The sequence below is a fragment of the Aspergillus ambiguus genome (genome assembly GCF_047715705.1).
Source record: "Aspergillus ambiguus strain CBS 117.58 unplaced genomic scaffold BDV59scaffold_7, whole genome shotgun sequence".
In the NCBI taxonomy this organism is placed as follows: Eukaryota; Fungi; Ascomycota; class Eurotiomycetes; order Eurotiales; family Aspergillaceae; genus Aspergillus; species Aspergillus ambiguus.
In genome coordinates, this window is record NW_027395520.1 from 560,969 (window position 1) to 581,540 (window position 20,572).

At 54.5% G+C, this 20,572-nt stretch overlaps 9 protein-coding genes across 9 annotated transcripts; 5 read left to right on the top strand and 4 right to left on the bottom strand.

Moving 5' to 3' along the window:
• Window positions 1–559: 559 nt before the first annotated feature.
• On the bottom strand, window positions 560–1,922 carry BDV59DRAFT_200106 (cAMP-dependent protein kinase; the record flags this gene model as incomplete). The annotated part of the gene is made up of 4 exons (XM_073693503.1): window positions 560–1,279; window positions 1,339–1,463; window positions 1,517–1,609; window positions 1,670–1,922. 4 exons carry the CDS (start codon window positions 1,920–1,922, stop codon window positions 560–562), a joined length of 1,191 nt encoding a protein of 396 aa, XP_073550224.1.
• Window positions 1,923–2,292: 370 nt separating this feature from the next.
• On the bottom strand, window positions 2,293–3,662 carry BDV59DRAFT_173978 (V-type proton ATPase proteolipid subunit). Its single transcript, XM_073688990.1, has 8 exons — window positions 3,394–3,662; window positions 3,301–3,318; window positions 3,233–3,245; window positions 3,073–3,155; window positions 2,906–3,018; window positions 2,751–2,835; window positions 2,615–2,700; window positions 2,293–2,567 (listed from the first exon to the last, which is right to left on the bottom strand). The coding sequence occupies exons 1-8, from the start codon at window positions 3,640–3,642 to the stop codon at window positions 2,525–2,527; spliced, it is 690 nt and encodes a 229-aa protein (XP_073550225.1). The 5' UTR covers window positions 3,643–3,662; the 3' UTR covers window positions 2,293–2,524.
• A 29-nt stretch (window positions 3,663–3,691) lies between these two features.
• On the top strand, window positions 3,692–8,526 carry rom2 (putative Rho guanyl nucleotide exchange factor (Rom2)). Its single transcript, XM_073688991.1, has 4 exons — window positions 3,692–7,048; window positions 7,102–7,532; window positions 7,585–8,016; window positions 8,068–8,526. The coding sequence occupies exons 1-4, from the start codon at window positions 4,384–4,386 to the stop codon at window positions 8,143–8,145; spliced, it is 3,606 nt and encodes a 1,201-aa protein (XP_073550226.1). The 5' UTR covers window positions 3,692–4,383; the 3' UTR covers window positions 8,146–8,526.
• A 470-nt stretch (window positions 8,527–8,996) lies between these two features.
• Window positions 8,997–9,936, top strand: BDV59DRAFT_200109 (uncharacterized protein; the record flags this gene model as incomplete). Its single annotated transcript, XM_073693504.1, has 2 exons — window positions 8,997–9,420; window positions 9,521–9,936. 2 exons carry the CDS (start codon window positions 8,997–8,999, stop codon window positions 9,934–9,936), a joined length of 840 nt encoding a protein of 279 aa, XP_073550227.1.
• Window positions 9,937–10,260: 324 nt separating this feature from the next.
• Window positions 10,261–12,163, top strand: BDV59DRAFT_211707 (major facilitator superfamily domain-containing protein; the record flags this gene model as incomplete). Its single annotated transcript, XM_073695856.1, has 7 exons — window positions 10,261–10,326; window positions 10,377–10,583; window positions 10,634–10,708; window positions 10,763–10,878; window positions 10,928–11,257; window positions 11,327–11,384; window positions 11,441–12,163. The coding sequence occupies 7 exons, from the start codon at window positions 10,261–10,263 to the stop codon at window positions 12,059–12,061; spliced, it is 1,473 nt and encodes a 490-aa protein (XP_073550228.1). The 3' UTR covers window positions 12,062–12,163.
• Window position 12,164: 1 nt separating this feature from the next.
• aspA (putative septin AspA) lies at window positions 12,165–14,550 on the bottom strand. Its single transcript, XM_073688992.1, has 6 exons — window positions 14,360–14,550; window positions 14,099–14,168; window positions 13,914–14,030; window positions 13,753–13,840; window positions 13,086–13,688; window positions 12,165–13,031 (listed from the first exon to the last, which is right to left on the bottom strand). Exons 1-6 carry the CDS (start codon window positions 14,378–14,380, stop codon window positions 12,794–12,796), a joined length of 1,137 nt encoding a protein of 378 aa, XP_073550229.1. The 5' UTR covers window positions 14,381–14,550; the 3' UTR covers window positions 12,165–12,793.
• A 502-nt stretch (window positions 14,551–15,052) lies between these two features.
• On the top strand, window positions 15,053–16,638 carry BDV59DRAFT_155778 (phosphatidylinositol-3,5-bisphosphate binding protein HSV2). The gene is made up of 5 exons (XM_073687430.1): window positions 15,053–15,196; window positions 15,267–15,305; window positions 15,362–15,459; window positions 15,514–15,870; window positions 15,938–16,638. Exons 1-5 carry the CDS (start codon window positions 15,088–15,090, stop codon window positions 16,454–16,456), a joined length of 1,122 nt encoding a protein of 373 aa, XP_073550230.1. The 5' UTR covers window positions 15,053–15,087; the 3' UTR covers window positions 16,457–16,638.
• Window positions 16,639–16,768: 130 nt separating this feature from the next.
• BDV59DRAFT_155786 (uncharacterized protein) lies at window positions 16,769–17,891 on the bottom strand. Its single transcript, XM_073687431.1, has 2 exons — window positions 17,712–17,891; window positions 16,769–17,645 (listed from the first exon to the last, which is right to left on the bottom strand). Exons 1-2 carry the CDS (start codon window positions 17,765–17,767, stop codon window positions 16,820–16,822), a joined length of 882 nt encoding a protein of 293 aa, XP_073550231.1. The 5' UTR covers window positions 17,768–17,891; the 3' UTR covers window positions 16,769–16,819.
• Window positions 17,892–17,981: 90 nt separating this feature from the next.
• BDV59DRAFT_173995 (dynein family protein) lies at window positions 17,982–20,445 on the top strand. Its single transcript, XM_073688993.1, has 6 exons — window positions 17,982–18,430; window positions 18,533–18,694; window positions 18,759–19,141; window positions 19,204–19,297; window positions 19,353–19,978; window positions 20,044–20,445. Exons 1-6 carry the CDS (start codon window positions 18,274–18,276, stop codon window positions 20,185–20,187), a joined length of 1,566 nt encoding a protein of 521 aa, XP_073550232.1. The 5' UTR covers window positions 17,982–18,273; the 3' UTR covers window positions 20,188–20,445.
• The last annotated feature ends 127 nt before the right edge of the window (window positions 20,446–20,572 follow it).

The following is a 20,572-nucleotide window of genomic DNA, read 5'->3' on the forward strand; positions in this document are numbered from 1 at the left end:
CATGCTGGATACCACAGCGGAGGAGATGAATGCCCGCAGGGGGGAGGGGGAAGCAAGATAAGGGAGGGATAATATAATACATGCGAAAAATGGCAGAAATCGTCGAACTCTTCACATCGTGCTCTTCGGCGCAAAGCAAATGCACTAGCTAGGGTATCAACGCGTCCCTGCATGGATGGCGTGACGTCGTTGTGGGTTCGTAATTAAACCAGGGGTATTATAAAGAGCCCAGCGTAGAAGTGTATATATAGAACATCGAGGGTGGAGACCTCAAGGACGGGGTGGGCACGGGACAGTGCAGCATTGGTCACCATCTATCAATGGGACCCCGTGCACATTGGGCGGGATCGACACGCTGCGGAAGGGGCGCGTGGAGGCTATATGTCGGAATATAGATGGGCGCGACATCCTGGCAGGAAGGATGTCACGGGGCCGAAGTGGACAAGTTGGTGAGTCTGGACTGGATGGCTCTCCCAGCGGTGCGCAGACGATGGGCGGTGCGGGTCCGCCAGCCATCGAGGAACGATAGGTGCGCATGGGACGCTGGGTAAGCTGTGTGTCAGAAATCACTGAACAGAGCCTCGTACTTCTTCTTCATGTCCTCGGTGTAAACGTTCTGGGTCCTGAGGTCGGGGTCCGGGTACTCCTCGAAGTTTCCGGTGTCAGCGGGGTGGTCGACTCGTGGGAGGATCGGTCCCTTGATACGCCGGTAGAACAGGTCATCCCAGTTGATGCCCTCAAAGAACGGGTGCGACTTGACTCGGGCCGCCCCGCCGGAGATGTAACCTAGTCGCTCGGTGGGATTCGTCTTGCAGAATAGCGAGATGATGTTCTGGGCCGCCGGCGACATACTCTGCGGGAATCGGATGTGGCCTTCGACGATCTGTTCGTAAATGCGCATCGGGTTCTGGTCCCAGAAGGGCGGTTGACCGACCAAAAACTCGTAGATGAGAATCCCCAGCGCCCACCAGTCAACCGCAAGGCCATGCCCGCTGTTGTGGATGACCTCCGGCGCGAGGTACTCCGGCGTTCCGCAGAGAGTGTACGTTTCGTGACTCCCGACTTGTTTGGCAAAGCCGAAATCAACCAGTCGAATGTGTCCTTCGGCGTCGAGGAGGATGTTTTCGGGTTTCAGGTCGCGATAAACGATGCCCTCCGCATCGTGGAGGTACTCTATGGTCAAGGTAATCTCGGCAGCGTAGAACCTCGAGGTGTTTTCGTTGAAGCGCCGCGCACGTCGCAGGTAGCTGAAGATCTCCCCACCGGGACAGTAGTCCAACTATGGGACGAGTCAATAAGAGGGCCGGGCTGAGGTTGGCTTTCGAGGAGCCGACGTACCAACATGTATAAGCTCTGGGTATCAGAAAAGGACGTGATCAGCGTGGTGATGAAAGGATGTCCGGAAACCGCCGAAAGGGTCTTCCGCTCGTTGCGGACATGCTCGACTTGTTTCAGCTTGATGACTGCGGCCGCCGTTAGCCCATCGCGTACGGATCTGGGAACCGGGCGGTCTCACCGTCTGCCTTCCGTAGAATCTTGAGAGCGTAGACCTTGTCCCTCCGTTGGATCTCGTCTTTGTATCTCACTAGCCATACCCGAGCGAAGGTGCCTACGGTGGACGGGGCGATCCGGTCAGACTCAGGTCATCCAGAAAACGCTGGAGACTCACCCGTCCCGAGAGTTTTCAACAGTGCAAAGTCCTGAACGCTTAGAGGACGATTTGAGCCAGGCGTGCGCCTTTCCTCGCGACGGTCCGTGATGACAAACGGGTTGGACTGGCGCGGGTACGACGGTCGGCTCGGGGCCGCAGGCTGTTTGTCCTTCCGGTGGACATCATCGGGGGCGACGTCGATATTACTCGACGGGGTCGACGATGCCGGCGCCTCGTTCGGTGCTGAAGGGTCCACCGTTCCTGAAGCCATTGGGATGGCAAAAGATCATGTCTCGGAGGACGGCGGCGCGGTGGGGAAGGGGAGAATGCGGCGAAGGCGGGCTCGCAATTGGATAAAGGGGGATTCCTCTAGGACCGAGAAACCAAGACGGCGGCGAGGTTACCAGACATGGGATAGAGGAGCAAATGGCAGGGAGAAGAGTGACGATAGACGGGGGAAGAAAGATGACGAGCAGGACTCGGAGTGGTGATGAGGTTGAGCCGGTCGAGCATGGACGCTCTGACGTTACCGGCCGGCGGGGCAGCAAAACACTGGTAATCTTCCCGCGCGCATTCATCCTGCGTACTGCGTAATGGGATTTCCCCTCCCTCTCTTCTTGAAAGTTATGAGATATAGATACGGCCAGAAGTCTTCAGTTATGGTGTCATATTGTTGCACGGCATAAGCCCAGTAGTACTTGTACACGATCCCTATAGGATGAAGAGAATATCTGATCGACTAGAATTACTCTGCGACAGGAGATGATCCGGCAGATCCTGCTTGTTGCCGGAGCGAGCACGGTCTTTATAGGATATAGAGAACCGAACGCTCGCCCAGATTGGGATACCACATGAGATCCAAGCCGGACGACTTCAAGGGTGACTTCTCGAATTAAGGATCAGACCGACAATCAAACTGAGGTCGTTAGCGGAGACCCGGGCAATTTTCGCGTAGGATCATACCCATAGAGACCAAGAACTTCGCCGAAAATCAGGATGAGAATCATTCCAACATAAACCCGAGACTGCTGCATGTACGCTCGAACGCCCTGGCTGCCTGTTAGGTGCGAGCTGGACGCATCAGGGGGATGCTACCTACCGCGTCCCCGACAATTCCAATTGTGTATCCGGCCGCCACGCCAGCGAGGCCAACCGACAATCCAGATGCAAGATGCATGAATCCCCTGGTGCCATCAGCACAAGTCACTTCCGCCACCTCAACCACTTCAACCACTTCCTCGGGCATTCACATACGTGTATAGACTAGTATTCTGCGTCGGAGGAGGTTGCATGTCTCCAGCGATCAGGACGGCAATCACGAGACCGTAGACTGCAATGATACCGGACATGACGACAGGAATGAGGGACTAGATGCAAACCCGTCAGCCATTTTCCTCGTCCCCTGACTGGATAGCCCATACCTTCATGATCAGATCCGGCCGGAAGGTTCCCACACCGGAGATACCAATGCCGGACTTTGCTGTTCCATAGGCCGCGCCCATTGCTAGAACCATGTGAGCTTTCATAGTCTCGAATGCGATTTGATAAAGGAATGGTCGCCGGGGGAGAGGAAACACGTACATCCGAAGATCATCTTTCGGAGGGGTTAGCTAGGCGAGTTAGTCGAGAACATGGTTGGGGGAACTCACAGCTGCGGCGATTCCAGCCTGGACACAAATACAAGTTAGTGCATTGGAAATGGAGAGGAGACGAGAGACGCGGCGGAGATGGCGACGACTTACAAAGGAGAAGAAGGGTGCGAACTTGGGGGAGAACTCGCTTTCCGCCATGGTGGGAGCGAGCGACGGAGGAGACCAGGAGGGAGAAGAGAGGGAGAAGAGGAGAGACTGAGTCGGTGGATGGAGAAGAGAAGGGGGAGGCAGAGAGGAAGTCGTCAGGGTGTGGAAGGTGAAGGTGGTGACCGAAGGTGTCGCGCGGGCCACCGTACAGCCGCACTTTGACCCGACCGGGTAAAGCCCGACGGACGACATGTGGCTGTTCCCCTTCGTTTCTTCCCCCGTGCTTTTCATCTCCTCTTCCTCCTCCACTCCCTCTCGCTCTCTCTCTCCCTCTTCTCCTCTCTCTCTCTCTCTCGCACACTCTCCCTCTCTCTCTCCTCTTCACTCCCCTCCACTTTATTCTCCTCTTTCTCTTTCTCACCGACTTCTTCTTCTCTCTTTCCTCCCCCGATCCCCTCCTCTCGGTTTTGCCACCCGGAATTTCCCTCTCCGACTGGCTCTCCCCCCGGTCTCGAATCCGTCGACTCCCTGGTCCGAGCAGGAAAAGCATGCTGAGGGAATGATCGTTGCAGGGGCCCTGGTTTGCGGTTGCGCTCAAGGCTCCTAGCGCACCTCCTCCGTCGTATTCACCATCAGTGAGGCATGATACTCGTTGGGGATTCTTGGCTTTCAATCCCCCTCGTTCCTCTGGCTTCCTATGCCATTTTAATCTTGTCTGTTTACTGCTTATAAATTATCCTCCTCCAACTTCTCTCTCTTCCTGGCCCTACGAGTTTCCACGACCATCTCGCGACGCTCTGCACGCCCTTATACGACTGGATTCGATACCCTTGATTCCCCCCCTTTTGATTTGATTTCGTCTTTCCCGTCTCACGTCTCATACGCCGCACCAAGGGTTGGTTGAAGACTCTGCCTCCTCATCCATCGACTCGAACCGACTACACCGTCGAATCCCATCGGCCGGCCCGGAGAAGTGAAGGAAGACAACCCAAGATGGCTGATCTGGGAGGTCAGCAAGGCCGAAGCTACCGGCCTTACGGACATCCGTCCTCCTTTCAACGGGATGCTGCCTTTTCCGAGATCTTCGGTGGGGCTCCACCACCGGGGCGCTCTCAGACAATGACCTCGCAGACTCCTCAGTTTACCCAGGATCGCGCTCACACCATGACTTCCCAAATGCCGCGTCCTCAGATGCAACGGGTTCCGCCACCTCCCTCCCGTCCCACGCCCAACGGATACAGTGCCCCGGGGCCCCCGAACGGATACTACCAAGCCTATCCTGGCGGCGCCGCGACCATGTCCTCTCAGCCCCCTCCGCAGAATGCTCCTCGGCCGTACCCTGGACGGTTCGCCTATCCGCAGCCTCAGCGGTTGGACTCTCGCCCCGCGCCGGGCCCGCAGTATCCCGACGCGAAGGGTTACTCTCGCCCAATGCCGCCCCCGGCGCTAAATTCCGATGCGTTTCGGTCGAGATCCATGGCGAGAATGGGAGGCCCCCCAGTTTACCAGCCCCCGGCTAGTAGCTTCAATCACACCTCGGCCACCGCGTTTCGCCAACAACCGTACAATGCGGCGGCCCCTATGACCGCCCAAGGCCGGGTTGTGCCGGAGAGACACGCCAATGAACGTGCCATGTCGTTGACTTCTTACTCGGCAGACCGCGAACATGCCCACACCACCAGTACGGGACGGGTGATCCCGACTAGGAGACAGCCCTCCGGAGGGTCGAGTCAGCCGATCCATAACCGGTTCGAGACGGAACCGCCCGTGGCACACAACGCCAACGGCCATTCACGACCGCCGAGTGATGGATCCGTCAATTCGCGCTCCATGTCCATGGCTTCGACCGTGGTTCCCGATCGAACGATGAGCATGAGTCAGTCTCAATTGTCCCACAAACCCAGTACGCAAACTACCCTGGTTTCGAGCAATTCCCGCCGCAGTAAGGTGCCCTTGGTCTACCCGGCTTTGCTTTCGCGCGTTGCGGATGTATTCCGCGAACAGATTGCCCTGGCGGAACGCCAGAAGAACGGCCTCTCCTACCAGAACTCCTTCTCTGGCTCCGATGCCGTGGATCTGATTTCCCACATCATTAAGACAAATGACCGGAACCTGTCTCTCCTCCTCGGTCGCGCTTTGGATGCCCAGAAGTTCTTTCACGATGTAACCTACGACCATCGTCTCCGAGACGCTCCCGGTGAGCTCTACCAATTCAAGGAAACTATGGGTGAGGAGGCGCCTAGCTCGGACGTGAACGGCGTCTTCACTCTTCTAACGGAGTGTTATTCGCCCACTTGCACCCGGGACAGCCTATGCTACTCAATCGCATGTCCGAGACGACTGGAACAGCAGGCCAGATTGAACCTCAAGCCCCAGCCCGGACTGCGGACCTCTGCCTCGAAGGGAAGCTTGCACGGGGATGACGACAATGATGACCAGAAGTTGTGGATCAAGATGGTGCCCAAGGAGGTCGCCGATTCGTTGGATGACAAACAGAAGAAACGTCAGGAGATTATCTTCGAACTCATGTACACGGAGCGTGACTTTGTGAAGGACCTGGAGTATCTGCGCGATTTCTGGATGCGGCCCTTGCGTTCCGGCAGTAGCACCAGCCCATCCCCCATCCCAGAACACCGAAGAGAGAAGTTCATCCGAACGGTTTTCGGCAACTGCTTAGAGGTCCTGAAGGTCAACAGTGCTCTCGCGGAAGCCCTGAATGCCCGGCAAAAGGAGAGTCATGTGGTCAGAACCATTGGCGATATTTTCCTGCAACATGCGCCCCGATTCGACCCTTTCATCAAGTACGGTGCGAACCAGCTTTACGGCAAGTACGAGTTCGAGAAGGAAAAGTCCTCCAACCCGGCCTTTGCCAAGTTCGTTGAAGAGACCGAGCGCCTGAAAGAGTCCCGGAAATTGGAGCTCAACGGTTATCTCACAAAACCAACCACCCGTCTAGCGAGATATCCCCTTCTCCTTGAATCGGTCTTGAAAAACACCACAGATGATAACCCCGATAAGGAAGACATCCCCAAAGCTGTCAAGGTCATCAGGGGGTTCCTGTCCCGCGTCAATGCCGAAAGTGGAAGAGCTGAGAATCATTTCAATCTCGTTCAACTCAACGCGGCACTGAAGTTTGCGCCCGGCGATTATGTCGATCTGAAGCTGACCGAGGAGAACCGCCAAATGTTGACGAAGATGGGATTCAAGAAGACACCAACGGATACTTCGGAGGTCACCGCCTACCTGTTTGACCATGCTGTTCTTCTGGTCCGCATCAAAGTAATCAATAAGCGCGAGGAGTATCGCGTATACAGGAAACCCATTCCTTTGGAGCTTTTGGTTATTGCGCAGATGGACGAGGTTATTCCTCGAGTTGGAATCGCAAAACGGCCCTCGTCCAGCTTGCTCTCGAATAAGAACACCGCGAACCCTCCCACTACGAAAGATGGACTACCGATCACATTCCGACATCTCGGTAAAGGGGGCTATGAGCAAACGCTCTATGCTACCTCCCCAACCCAACGACGGAAGTTCATCGAAATGGTGGAAGAGCAGCAACGGAAGCTCCGGGAGCGCAACAGCAACTTTTACAACAAAGCTGTCGTCTGCTCCAACTTCTTCACGGCAATCAACCGAGTGAATTGTCTTGTCCCGATTGGTATGTTTGCCCCCGTCTTCCGTAGCTTAGTGATCGATACTAATGTCTTGAAGACGGTGGCAGAAAGCTGGTTTATGGCACCGACACTGGTATCTACATTTCGGACCGTTGGCCCAAAGATAAATCTGCCAAGCCTCGACGGATCCTAGAAGCCAGCCAGGTCACTCAGATGGACACCTTGGAGGAGTACCAATTACTTCTGGTCTTGTCGAATAAGACGCTCTTCTCATACCCAATGGAAGCTCTCGACGTTGGCGAAGGCCAGAACTCTTTGGCAAAGAGACCGAAGAAGATTCAAGGTCACGCCAATTTCTTCAAAGCGGGTATTGGTTTGGGCCGTCATCTCGTCTGCTCTGTCAAGACTTCCGGATTGTCAAGTACGATCAAGGTTTATGAGCCTATGGACAACCTTGCCAAGGGGAAAAAGAAGTCTGCTGTTAGCAAGATGTTCCAAAGTGGGCAAGACACTCTGAAGCCTTTCAAGGTTTGTACAATGCGTCCATCACATAAGCCTCCAATGCTAATCTGTTGCCTAGGAATACTACATCCCCGCAGAATCTTCTTCGATCCACTTTCTTCGGTCGACCCTCTGTGTTGGATGTTCGCGTGGTTTCGAGGTTGTCAGTCTCGAAACTACTGAGACACAGTCTCTATTGGATCAGGCTGATACCTCCCTTGATTTTGTCGCTCGCAAGGAGAACGTCAAGCCGATCCACATCGAGCGCATGAACGGAGAGTTCCTTCTCAACTACAGCGACTTCTCGTTCTTCGTCAACCGCAATGGATGGCGCGCGCGTCCGGACTGGCGGATATCCTGGGAGGGCAACCCCAACGCCTTCGCACTGTCTTATCCGTATATCCTTGCTTTCGAGCCGAACTTTATTGAAATCCGCCATATTGAGACCGCTGAGTTGATCCATATCATGACTGGAAAGAATATCCGCATGTTGCATTCATCTACTAGAGAAGTATGTCACCACTGAATTGCAGCCATGACTCCCGTGCTAATATTGTACTAGATTCTCTACGCTTATGAAGAAGAGGGAGGCGAAGATGTCGTCGCGAGCTTGGATTTCTGGAGCAAGCCACAGCATTAGGTCAGCATTCATGGACGGTATTTGTTCACTTTCGCCTCGAGTTTTTGATCCCCATTAGACCGAGCCTTTTGGACCCTCCGAAAGGCTTCTTTCGATTTTTCTTTTCTTGCCGCAGCAGCTCCTGGGGTCTGCTCTTCTCCGACGTCCTTTAATACCTTCATGTTTGTTCGATCTGGTTCAGATCAATCTTCTATATCATTGTCATTTGCCCATTTCCCCCTGTGTACAATGAAGCGCAAATACCACCTGTTTGTCCGTTTTTGATTACGTCCGGATCTTCGTTCAGGTTGTCGTGTCCCACAACCTTGTGTATGTTCCGCTTGATATATCCAAGCTCTTACATAGCATTTATCTACCATTTGTGGGGAAGCTGGTGCTGACCCTTGGCCTTGAATTTGATGTCTGTTCATAGTACCTAAGAAATGCGGAGAGTAGACCCCCGGGGCCGTGGTCATGGCTCCGATTACTATCTTACTGATAGCATGATTTGCTCGCACAGTCACTATCCGAGACTCAGAGAGGATAACCGCCGGGCCTCTCTGTTAACCAAGGCGTAGCATCATTAACCCCGCTTTGGATCTTCCCCGAGGTCGAAGTCTTCCCCACGGGGTATGCCGAACTTGTCAGGATGTTAGGGATTCTAGACGAACCACGCTTGAGTGGTTTTACTCGATACTCCGTATACGCATCCCCGCTCTCTAGGGTGTATTCGTTGCTAATGGCTCTATACATATGCCAATCTCGATCTCCTGAAGCAACCCGATAACACACATAACACTTTACATTCCCCCAACGTCATCCCACATCCCGGACCTCACTCTGAATTATCATAACCTTCCCATCTTATCATCATGCTCACGGAATCTGCTTTCGTTACAGGCGGTGCCAGCGGCGTAGGACGAGCCATAGCTCAAATGCTCGCCTCGAAGAACATCGCCGTGTTTATTGTAGACCGCGACGAGGCCGGTGCTCGTGCAGTGGCCCAGGAAACAAAAGGCTCCTACGCCGTCGTAGACGTCACATCGTGGGAGTCCCAGCAGGCCGCCTTCTCGCAGGCCGTCTCACAACTCGGTCGAATCGACTACGTCTTCCCCGTCGCCGGGATCAGTGAGAATGTCTGGCTGTCGCAGTCGGCCGCCGCGGCGTTAGCCCCGTTCGAGAAGCCCAACCTGCAGGTCTTGGATATCAATGTCACCGGGGCGATGTACACCGTCGCCCTCGCGGTGCAGCAGTTCCGTCGGCAGACGCGGAACTGCCATGGGCTCCGAGGGAAGAGTATGTTTTCTTGGACTGCTTTGCCTTGACTCGCCTTGCCTTGAGTTGCATTTAGCATGGACTGTACTGATCACGACTGACTGTCTGTTCTTGGATGTAGTCATCATCGCTGGCTCCGTCTGCGGGATCTACTGCTGCCCGGGTCTCCCGATCTATACGGCCTCCAAGCATGCCATCACCGGGCTCGTCCGGTCGTGGGGGCAGGCCCTGCCGGCGGAAGGGATCACGCTGAACTCGATCAACCCGAATGCCATGCGGACTAACATCTCCACTGGGGAGTTTTATCAGATGCTCGAGGCGGAGGGGCTGCTCACGCCGCTGGCTGGGGCGGTCGATGCGTGTGCGCGGCTGCTGGGCAAGAATGCGGAGAGCGGGGAGTGTTTTGAGATCGGGCCAAACTATGCTCGCGGCCAGGGGTTTGTTAAGCCAAAGTTTGCGCCGCTGGAGGATGAGGCGCAGATTAGGGTGTTTAAGAAGTTGGAGGCGCGGGGCGCGGCCAAACAGCATAAGCTGTAGGGTATTTGGCAGAAGCTTTTCTGTGTTTACTATGTCATTCGGACGATCCGTGGCAAATCAGACGGTATGTAGCGTATAATGACGCAGATCTGGGGAAACGTAAAGTCTATTCTTATTCCCCTCCAACACCTCCATGCATATCATCTCCTCTCCGGGGTGCTGTGGCTGGTTGGAAGTATACGGGGACATCGTCTCCGCATGGACTTCCCCGCTCGACCGGTATCTGTGCAGAGGGTGAGGGGCGTTGGTCCGTGTTGTTCAGGAGGTTATATATTGCAGGAGCTCTCGTAGTATAGTAGGGGAATGCTGTACAAACCGTCCAACATGTCCAACCACGATTCAGACAAGGGAGATGTTGAGCATGTCGAGGTTTCACAGGACAATATCAATGTATACTTCTCGCTTGCCCTGCGACGGTTCAACCAGTCTGACAATTCAAGGTCGACGAAACAGGGAAACAAAAGGTCCTTCGCAAGATTGACGTCCGTCTTCTTCCGGTGTTGACGCTGCTGTACGTCTTCGCCTTCCTCGACCGAAGCAACATCGGAAATGCGAAGATTGCCGGCATGACGGAGGACTTGAACCTGTCTGGGGCGCAGTATAACATGGCCCTGACGGTGTTCTTCTTCCCTTATGGCGTATTCGAGGTACTCGGTCTTCCGGCCCATGAGCTGCCCCCATACTGATGGGAACGAAGGTACCGAGTAATATGGTTCTCAAGATCACCAAGCCATCGCACTGGATATGTTTCCTGATGGTCTGCTGGGGCATTGTAAGCACTCCCATTTCACTCCACTCCACAACTACCTCCCTAACAGCATGTCAGGTCATGACCTGCCAGGGCCTGGTCAAGAACTACGACCAGCTGATCGTCACCCGCGTCCTGCTGGGTTTATTCGAGAGCGGCTTCTTCCCAGCTGCATCGTATCTCGTCACGACATGGTGAGCGCTCCCCAGTCCGTCAACAGCTTCAGCCATCTCATCCGGTCAGGTACTGTCGGTTCGAAGTGCAAACGCGCATGGCCATTTTCTATGGCGCCGCATGTATCGCCAGCGCCTTCTCCGGCATCCTCGCCTTCGCCATCCAGAAGATGGATGGCATCGGCGGGCTCGACGGCTGGCGCTGGATCTTCATTGTCGAAGGACTGGCGACGGTCGTCATCGCCGTGCTCACCCCGTGGCTCTTAGTCGATTCCCCCGAGACCTGCTCGTTCCTGTCCCCGGACGAGAAAGCCTTCGTCGTCTACCGGCTGGCCCACGACTCCGGCCACACCGGAACCGAAGTGGGGACGTCCGAAACGTTCCAATGGCGATACCTCAAGTACGTTTCGAAGGCATTGCATCACACCCACCGTGCCACACCGCAGCTAACCAACAAACACTCCCGTAGATCCGCTCTGACCGACTGGAAGCTCTACTGTGGCATAGTCATCTTCTGGGGAAACACCGTCCGTCCATCCCCCATGCGGTACATACTATCATACAGCTCCTAATCCACCTGCAGATCTCTCTCTACGGCTACACCTACTCCGTCCCGACGATCATCCAAGGCCTAGGCTACAGCAGCGCCAACGCGCAACTGCTAACGGTGCCGCCGTACATCGTGGGCGTGATCTCGATCGTGGCCTTCAGCTGGCTCTCCGACAGCAAACAGATCCGGTGGATCTCCATCATCTTCCCGTACGCGATCGCCTGCGTCGGGCTGATCGCGCTGCTGGCCATCCCGCCGCGCCTCCCCGGTCTCACGTACGCGTTCCTGTTCACCATCCCCGCGGGGGCGTCTCCGCCTATCATGGGGCTGCTGTCGTGGTTCGGGAACAACCTGGCGCCGTCGTGGAAGCGCGCCATCGGCATGGCGCTGGTGATCTCCGTCGGGAATCTCGGCGGCGCGGTCGGCTCCAATATCTTTCTCCGTGAGCAGGCGCCTCGCTACTGGCTTGGGTATGGGTTCTCGCTGGGGATAGTCCTCGCGGCGATGGTCTGCGCGGTGATCCTGAAAGTGACGTTTTCGCGGAAGAATGCCATCCGGGAACGCATGGATGAGAGTGCAATCAGGGCGAAGTATTCGGCGGCGGAGCTGGTCGAGATGGGTGATAAGAACCCTCTGTACCGGTACGTTATATAGTTTATTGGGATCGATCACCGAGGCATATATCATTGGAGGACACCTCGACTTCGGGGAGAGAGATATATATATATCGTCTTTATTCTACAGATTTGAATACGCTGTCAGTTCTAAGACTTTTCTTCCTCACATACTACTATTCGACTAGAAACATAGAATGATAGAAGACAGACATAAGACCACGGAGAGCACACGAAAAGATCAAATGACAAAGAGGGAATCTTGCTGCGCTGCTGAGATTGGGACAGGTGTCATTGATAGAAACAAACAAACACAAGAGGGGAAAGGAAGAGAAGCGCATAAGGGAAGGGAGGTTTATGCAGGAGTATCCCAGTGACAGCTGTCAATGATTAAAAGATGCTATCCTTGACCCCGAGCATCACAACCGGGAGAAAGGGGGGGCATTGAAAAAGAACATGAAGAAATCAACGAGAAGAAAAGAAAACCGAGAGAGGGTTGGGAGCGGCAGCCTGATTCCATCACTCTTGTCCGGGAGGCAGTTAGATGTCGGTAAGAAAATGGAAGCGTTGCATTTTCCTTTGTCCCTCCCTTTTCAAACGAGAAAAGCTATTAACGTGAATAAAACAGTTCAATATTACCCCTAAAGAAACAGTTGCCCTCGCTGTGCCGCAGGGCTCCATTATATCGGCACAGAACAGACGGCAACATTCGCGCAAGCCCCGTATATCCACCCAGACAGGGAGGTCATCGGACGCAACTGGGGTCGATTAATCAGGCCTCTCCGTTGACACCCTCGGCGGGGGTCTGGCTGGCCTCGCGCGCCATGCGTGCCTCGATTTCCCGCAGCTGACTCTCGCGCGCCAACAGTTCCTGACGCTTCTCGGCAATCTCGCGCTGTACCTTGAGTTCGATCTCGCGCAGCTTCTCCTCCTCGCGACGGAGCTGCTCTTCCTTCAGTCTGACGGATTGGGAGGCGAGATCTTCTGGGTTCATCGAAGAATCTTGGCTGCTGTTTGAATTGTTAGCCGACATGGTGGGGTAGGCAGGAGGAAGGATTGCTTACGGAGTAGCACCGTCCACACTCTTGCTGAGCTTCTCGGTACGGTAGTTTTCGTAGAGGAAGTCGTGAGTGATTTCCTTCAGATCAGCCAGATGGCTATGGAGGAGGGCGCTCCGGATGGCCAAGAAGTCGGAGTGGCGGGGGTTCTCAACCTCGACCACACCCCAAGGATATTGTCTGGCTCGTACTTTACGGCCATCGATCTCGACAAAGTCCTCGGAGCCGACAATGGCGAAAGGCATCAGCCCCCGAAGCTCGGCGTTCTCCTCCACGGTGTCCTCATCGTCCTCCTCAATATCATAAGGGAAGTTATAGACCGGAATGCGGTAGTGCTCGATATCCTCCATGATCAACTTCTTCGATTCAGCCAATTCGGCGGGAGTGAGTGAGTCGGCCTTGCCGATGACGGGAATGACGTTGACACGAGGGGACAGGCGCTTCATCAATTCGATATCGAGCTCACGGAGGCCATGACCGGTTGGTGTGATGAAATAGAGGAGAACGTGGACACGGTTGTCCCTGAAACGGGGGTTTCGCTTGATTCGTGACTCTTCGGCGAGAATATCATCGTACTGGCGTTCCAGGTATCCCACAATCTCTCCAAAGCTGCATCAACGGTCAGCGCCGTCCGAATCAAACCCCCATTGTCGAGTACACAGGGGTAACATGCCTGGCTTCGTTGTCAATCTGGTCACCGAATCCCGGGGTATCAACGATGGTGAGGGAAATTCGGGTGCCCTCGTCGTCCAGTTCGAGTTCTTCGGGAGGCCGAGATGTCAATATGGGATCCATTGGCAGGAGATTTCCAGGGGGAGTTCCTTCCACACTCACCAACTGTCACGGGCTTAATGCGCACACCTTCCTCAACGTGAGCATTGGCAGCATCATCCGCATCCTTGCCCTCCAGAACTTGCTTTCCGCAGAGAGTGTTGACGAAGGTGGTACGACCTGTTGGAGTGAGGGTCAGCTGGGGAACGGAGTGTGGGCTAGTAATTGCGTGGAATATGAATACATACCGGTTCCGCTGGCACCGCAGACCATCAGGCAGAACTGGATACCCTTCTTGACATTTTTCTTGCGACGGAGCTTGACCGGAGTTAGTATGGAGTTCACATATGATTGGAGGTCGGGGTTGAGCGAGAAGATGTTTAATTGGGATTAATTGAGATTGAAGACGTGAGGGATGGAGAGAGAAAAATGTAGAAGGAATACGGTGATGGTGATGAGGGCACCTGGGCAGAGATAGCGCAGAAAGGGGAAGCAAACCAGCAACATACCGCAGAGAGAGCCGACGACATGGTGGGCTAGAATAAGGAGAGAGGGGGAGGAGGACGAGGAAGAAAAAGAGACAGACGGAAAAATGAAAGAAAGAGGAATGGAATTGAGGAGAAAGCGAGCGGCGGAGACAAGAATGGAGGAGAGGAGGAGAGGGAGGAGAGGAGTTGGAATGATGGAGAGAGAGGGAGAGAGAGGAGGGAGTTGACTCTCCTGAGGTGGTCGCAGTGGACAGCTCTGCTTTAGGGGGAGTTCGTGGTCACGTCCGGTATGGTACGGGTATTTCGGGCTGTTTCCCCTGTTCCTGGTGCGGGATGGCCAATCAGGAAGGGGAAATGTCAAACATCGGGAGACTTGGTACGGTCATTTCAATACGAATCACCACCTTATTCTCTACGGGCGTGTCTCCGTCGTGCTCAGACGCCTGAGAGAGATAATCTATCGTAGACAGTCGTTAAAACCCTCAGAATGAGTCTGACCCAATCTACTAAGTATCCTGCGCTTGTTGGCCCGACAGCACTCGTCCGATTGATTCAGGGGTTAATCGTGTTTCTGCCGTGGGTCGTTCAATGCGGCCCGCCGTAACAAACAGCCTCAGGCATCTATCTCACATGACCCATTACCTAAGCCCCCATGAGGTCACTCCTCACTATCGCTTCATGCCGATCCCCGCGACTTTCTACATCTTCCGCTCGCCCCCTTCCTCGCATGGCGTCTTTTGTCCGCCGTCATGAATACTCGCCAGGTCATCGATGAATCTGTCGGTCCTCTCTCTCTCTCTGCCGCTTTCAATAATGACAATACGTGCTTTTCTGTCGGTTTAGACACCGGTTTCTGTGGTAAGTGGACTATACAACGCCCGGCTACATTCTATGGAATAACCAAGCTGAGAACAGTCTCGCGCTGTAGTTTTCAACACCGACCCTTGTGAACTAAAGGTTTCTCGAGGTACGTCATGTCCCCTGATTGATCCCTGCACTCGCTCATTATCTTCGATTGCCTAGACTTCAATGCAGGTATCGGCGTGGTGGAAATGCTGGGCCAGTCCAACTACCTGGCCATTGTCGGCGGAGGTAGACAACCCAAATTTCCCCAGAACAAGGTGGGTTATCGCCCTAGATCAGCATCCCAAACCTTTTGCTCACCCATTCTACAGCTCGTCATCTGGGATGACGCCAAACAGAAAGCGGCCATCACGCTGGAGTTCCGCACCTCCGTCCTAGGCGTCCGCCTGTCCAAGTCGCGCATTGTCGTTGCCTTATTGAACAGCATCCACATCTTCGCCTTCTCAAATCCGCCCCAAAAACTCTCCGTCTTCGAGACAACCGATAATCCGATGGGGTTGGCTTGCCTAGGCCAGAAGTTGATCGCTTTTCCTGGTCGATCTGCTGGACAGGTCCAGCTGGTGGAACTGGAAACGGGCAACGTCAGCATCATACCCGCCCATACCTCCCCACTCCGGGCTATGACGTTGAGTCCCGATGGGGAAGTGCTGGCAACGGCGAGCGAAACGGTATGCGCCAGTGTAGACTGCTGATGGTCTTACTCGTTAGTCGTGCGGCGCTGACAACAAATTCCAGGGCACCCTCGTCCGGGTCTTTTCTACCAGTAACTGTACCAAGATGGCCGAGCTACGCCGTGGCGTCGATCCCGCCGTGATATTCTCCCTGGCGATAGCTCCCTCTAACGACCTGTTGGCCGTTACTTCAGACAAATCTACCTTGCATGTCTTCGATCTTCCGCATCCTCGCACCCTCGCTCGCCGTAGTCCCTCCCCACCAGAAGAAGGGATCAGCCACAAATGGGGCATCCTCGGGAAGATTCCCTTGCTCCCCAGGGTATTCTCTGATGTCTACTCCTTCGCCAGTGCTCATTTCGAAATTGGCGACGAATCTCCGCCGGGTTCACTCTATGTCCCTCCCCTGGGTACCACGCTTGGTCGACCCTTGAAAGGCGTCATAGGCTGGCCCAATGACCAGACTATCCTTGTTATCGGGTCCGGTAGGGACGGGCGATGGGAGAAATTCGTCCTCCGCGAAGGGGACGATGGCAAGCGTTACTGTGTAAGGGAAGGGTGGAAAAGATATTTAGGAAGCTGACCACAGATGACTTTTTGGATTTAGCAGGGGATTATCTTGGATATCCACAGGACTACCTATGTACTTTCGTCTTGGATCGAGATGATAGTTTTCACTACAGGCGATGGCCTGTCCAGTGCCCAGCATGACTGCATGTTTCGGTCGAACCTGCGATGCTCATAGGACGCAGCCTGGGGCACCAGAACCGATTAACTTCGGCATTCGCGCTCGCCAGCCAGCTTCCGCTGATGGTGGTGCTGCGCGTTTAGTTGCCACGTCGTGAGCATCGTGTATGATCTTCAGAGGAGCGGTTGCGTATAGCGACATAGAAGATGTTCATAGCTAGCGCACTTGAAATGGAACGAGTCTTGCTGATTCGGCTGCTTAGCGATATCGGTCATCCTTATCCCGATGGCGTCTTGGTTCGGGCGATCGCGATCCCACCGGCGTCCTATCCCTGTAGTCTTTCTCTCTTCTTGATGGGGATCTTCTCCTGTCCCTATCATCTCTAGACCGGGACCTACGATCCCGATGCCTCCTCTCCCGCTCACGAGAGCGGTCATCCTCGCGGCGACGGTGGCGGTGAGACCTGTGATGACGGCTGGCCCTCTCGCGACTGTGGTCTCGGCGTCTGGACGACTTCTCTTCCCTCTCCAGCCTTTCCAAAGCCTGCGTAATCTCCTCCTTTTTCTCTTCGATGAGAAACTCCTTCATGGGGTCCTCGTCGTCATGGTTGCGAATAAGCTCTTCCAGCTCCTTTTCTTCCTTCAGAAGCGGTCTTCTTCGTGGCTCGTCTCTCGATTCGCCGGTCCTTCTCTTCTTCCGTCGCCGCCGTTCGTCATCAGTATCATCACCATCGCCCGCGCCTTTGTCGTCGACATCACCCATCAACTTTGCGACATTGTCTCCTTCCTCCTCATCGTCACGTCGCTTGTACCTCGTATGATCGACGCGCAGCGTCCGTCCCAAGACCGTCGCGCCACCTAGGTTGTCGACTGCTAGATCGGTGCTCCGCTGGTCCTCGTATTTCAAAAATGCAAACCCGCGACTCTTCCCTGTTTCTTTGTCGCGGATCAGATTCACATGGACTGGCTCGCCGTACTGCGAAAAAATCGTCACGATGTCACCCTCAGACAGGTCGAAGGGAAGGCCACCGATGTAGATATAAGCCGTGTCGCGATAATCGGCGTGCCAGGAAGCTTCGGGGGGACTATTGAGGGACAGAGATGTCAGTTCCACGTCGATTCATGGGAGGTGGGAAGGCAGCGCCACGTACACGGCGTTTTCCAGTTCGCGCTTGTTGAGCGCCTGAATTTGGCGGACGGAGTTCATGCCGGAAGGAAGCTAGCGCAGCAGGTGACAGCCTCACTGGCGAGGATGAGAAGAAGACAATCCGTAGAAGAGCCAGGGAAGAAAAGCTGCAGTGGGAAGGGAGAAGAAGATGGAGGTCAACCATGTCACAGGCTGGTTGGCTCCGCGGGAGGTCCCACACCCGCCGACACCCTCAACTATTCCTCTTCTTATTATTCTCAACTACTCCGTACCTCCTCTGCACGGCGTTTGTTTACTCTTCACCTCTGCGCCAAACCCTCCACGACCACCCCACTACTGCTGAAATATTACCACACTCTCTCAGGAGGCTATTTTCCTCAGGAGAGCATCCTGTCCGCGATCTCCTTCCATCCCCTGACCCTGTTCCGCTCCCTCTCCCGCGCCGCGAGCCTCCCAGCCAACTCCCCGTGCCTAACGCGTCCTACCCGCCAAACTGCTGGGATAACTGTCTGGAAAGCCACTTGGAATGGTCAGCGCCGGCTGGGAGTAGTCGAGGTTGACAGACAATGTCGACGTCAACGCAAAACCCCGGCTCCAGATTCGGCGCGGGAAACAATAGCCGCCCGTCGAGTAAAGATGGTCCCAAGAAGAACATCTGGTCGTCCATGCTGGACAATGTTGCAAATGGAAAGCGCTTGCCCGAGAAGAACCTTCTGATTCTAGGTACGACTCCGTCCTGTGATCTGCTCGGTCACGTTTTGTGCGCGTTCGCGCCGGTCATGATGGTGGGGATCCGCTGCTAACCACATGTTTTGATACCCTCAGGAGGTACGCCTGAGAGTCAACGAGAGTTCTTAGATACCTTATCGGCCGGTCCTTCGGATTCCAGCCTATCGGATGAAAAGAGGAAAGGGAGGGTGCCCCCTGTCGCCAACCAGTTCGCCTTGGGTTATACGTATCAGGATGTGTTGGACGCTGATCAGGAAGGTAAGTAGCTCCGGTTCCTTCGCATTATTTCTTATACTGAGGTGGCTAATCCGGTTCGTTGAAGATACTCTGGCACGCGTCTCGGCATACCTCCTATCTGAGCCTTCGTTGTCGTTCGCTCCTCTCCTTAAGCCGCTCCTCACCCCTCAATCTGTCCCGGAAACGTTGGTCGTGATCCTCCTGGACTGGTCGGATCCCTGGACATGGGTCCGGCGACTTCGAGAATGGGTCCGCCTCTTGCGACATGTCCTGGTCTCCCTTGACGACGAGACCAAGATCGTGATGGAAGAGATGATGACAGAGTGGCGGGAACGAAAGAGGGGAATGGATGCCAGCTCGACAGCAGCTCAAGGGATTTCCGGCTCCGGCGGAGCTCCCACAATGCCTCTGGGTCCAGGCGAATGGGATGAGGGGCTGGGTATCCCGATGTGTATCGTCTGCCAAGGGGTATGTGATGTGTTGCGCCGAAGAGCGTCCGATTAGAAGAAGACCACTAAAGCTTTTCACAGGCGGACAAGATCGAAAAGCTCGAGAGAGATCACGGATGGCACGAGGAGGAGTTCGACTTCATTCTCCAGTTCCTCCGGACAATCCTGCTCAAACGTAATGCAGAGTACCCCTTGGTTGCAAACCCGGAAGTATACTAATTCTTCGATAGACGGCGCTTCCCTCATATACACGACCCCCTTCCTTGCGAACTCCCTCCAGAGCCTCATCCACTCTTCTCTCGGCATCCACTCCCTCTTGAAGAGGCAGTCCCTCAAGCACAACGTCATCGACCGTGATAAGATCCTGGTTCCCTCAAACTGGGATTCATGGGGCAAGATTCGGATTATTCGAGAAGGCTTTGATATGGAAGGCGTATCGACCGCCTGGTCCATCGAGATCCAGGACCTCCCCGAACCTTTGACCAATGGGCCGACGGATGATAAGCCCCAAGAGGACCCCGCCAGCATGGATGATGGAACGAGCGCCGTGACAATCTTCGAGCAGACCATCAAGGACCCGAAACGAGACACCTCCATGACCCACCCGGGTAGTCAACAAAGCAGTAACAAGATCGAAGTGGAAACGTGTGACATGCAGAGTTTCCTTACAAAAGAATTGGAGGTTCTAGAAGAACTCAAGGCGGAAGACGAGAAGGACCGGGCGACCAAGCAAGTCCCACAGCTGGAAATGTCGCCTCTTGACGACAACGGCCGCGTGAACGAACATATTGGACCTGTCCAGTTTAACATGGGAGGAATCCAGGTCGATGCTGATGACATGCTCCGCAAACTCAAGGTGAGTGAATGCTTTCCCTATACTCCCTTGATCGAGCCTGACTGATGACCGCAATCCCCTTTCAGGAAAGAGAAGCCAGTCGCTCTCAGAGAAAGGAAACTATCTCATCTCCGACGGACGAGAAAGCCCACAACCAGGCCCTGGCGAACTTCTTCGCGGGGCTGGTTAAGAAACCCGGAAGCAGTCCGCGCGGGAGTCCATCTGCATGAACAGGGATGGGGGCGTCGCTTTTGGATTGTAATTTTATTCCCTTTCACTCAGTACATACTGCAATGATCGAGGTTTCGATTTGGCGATGGCGACTCCAGTGTCTTTTTCTTTTCTTTCGTTTTGATACCAGAATGGCTTTATACGGAGAATCTTGCGGCGAAGCCTTTGGGGGTTTATAATTGTCACTTAGAAGATCTACCATACTAAAGACTACAGGAATATCCAGACATGGACGCCCACGTAGGGGAACATCACCATCACTGCATCTACGCCGTAGATCGATCCTCACCAATCAAGCAAGCGTAGTATTTATTTCCTTCCGGCTCAGAAGGGCTTAGCTTGGAGGAGCTATGTAAGCAAGTACATTAGCTAATCATCATAACG

Coding starts and splice junctions, on each gene's coding strand:
- BDV59DRAFT_173978 (XM_073688990.1), bottom strand. CDS start 3,642: ATGTCGTCCGTCGGGCTTTACCCGGTCGGGTCAAAGTGCGGCTGTACG. Junction 3,019..3,072: donor GGCCGGATCTGATCATGAAG/GTATGGGCTATC, acceptor GTTTGCATCTAG/TCCCTCATTCCTGTCGTCAT. Junction 2,701..2,750: donor TTGGAATTGTCGGGGACGCG/GTAGGTAGCATC, acceptor ACAGGCAGCCAG/GGCGTTCGAGCGTACATGCA.
- rom2 (XM_073688991.1), top strand. CDS start 4,384: ATGGCTGATCTGGGAGGTCAGCAAGGCCGAAGCTACCGGCCTTACGGA. Junction 7,533..7,584: donor ACACTCTGAAGCCTTTCAAG/GTTTGTACAATG, acceptor TCTGTTGCCTAG/GAATACTACATCCCCGCAGA. Junction 8,017..8,067: donor TGCATTCATCTACTAGAGAA/GTATGTCACCAC, acceptor ATATTGTACTAG/ATTCTCTACGCTTATGAAGA.
- aspA (XM_073688992.1), bottom strand. CDS start 14,380: ATGTCGTCGGCTCTCTCTGCG. Junction 14,169..14,359: donor TGTCGTCGGCTCTCTCTGCG/GTATGTTGCTGG, acceptor ACTCCGGTCAAG/CTCCGTCGCAAGAAAAATGT. Junction 13,689..13,752: donor CAGATTGACAACGAAGCCAG/GCATGTTACCCC, acceptor CCGTTGATGCAG/CTTTGGAGAGATTGTGGGAT.
- BDV59DRAFT_155778 (XM_073687430.1), top strand. CDS start 15,088: ATGAATACTCGCCAGGTCATCGATGAATCTGTCGGTCCTCTCTCTCTC. Junction 15,197..15,266: donor TTTAGACACCGGTTTCTGTG/GTAAGTGGACTA, acceptor CTCGCGCTGTAG/TTTTCAACACCGACCCTTGT. Junction 15,871..15,937: donor TGGCAACGGCGAGCGAAACG/GTATGCGCCAGT, acceptor AACAAATTCCAG/GGCACCCTCGTCCGGGTCTT.
- BDV59DRAFT_155786 (XM_073687431.1), bottom strand. CDS start 17,767: ATGAACTCCGTCCGCCAAATTCAGGCGCTCAACAAGCGCGAACTGGAA. Junction 17,646..17,711: donor CGCGAACTGGAAAACGCCGT/GTACGTGGCGCT, acceptor GTCCCTCAATAG/TCCCCCCGAAGCTTCCTGGC.
- BDV59DRAFT_173995 (XM_073688993.1), top strand. CDS start 18,274: ATGTCGACGTCAACGCAAAACCCCGGCTCCAGATTCGGCGCGGGAAAC. Junction 18,431..18,532: donor GAAGAACCTTCTGATTCTAG/GTACGACTCCGT, acceptor TGATACCCTCAG/GAGGTACGCCTGAGAGTCAA. Junction 19,298..19,352: donor CCGGACAATCCTGCTCAAAC/GTAATGCAGAGT, acceptor ATTCTTCGATAG/ACGGCGCTTCCCTCATATAC.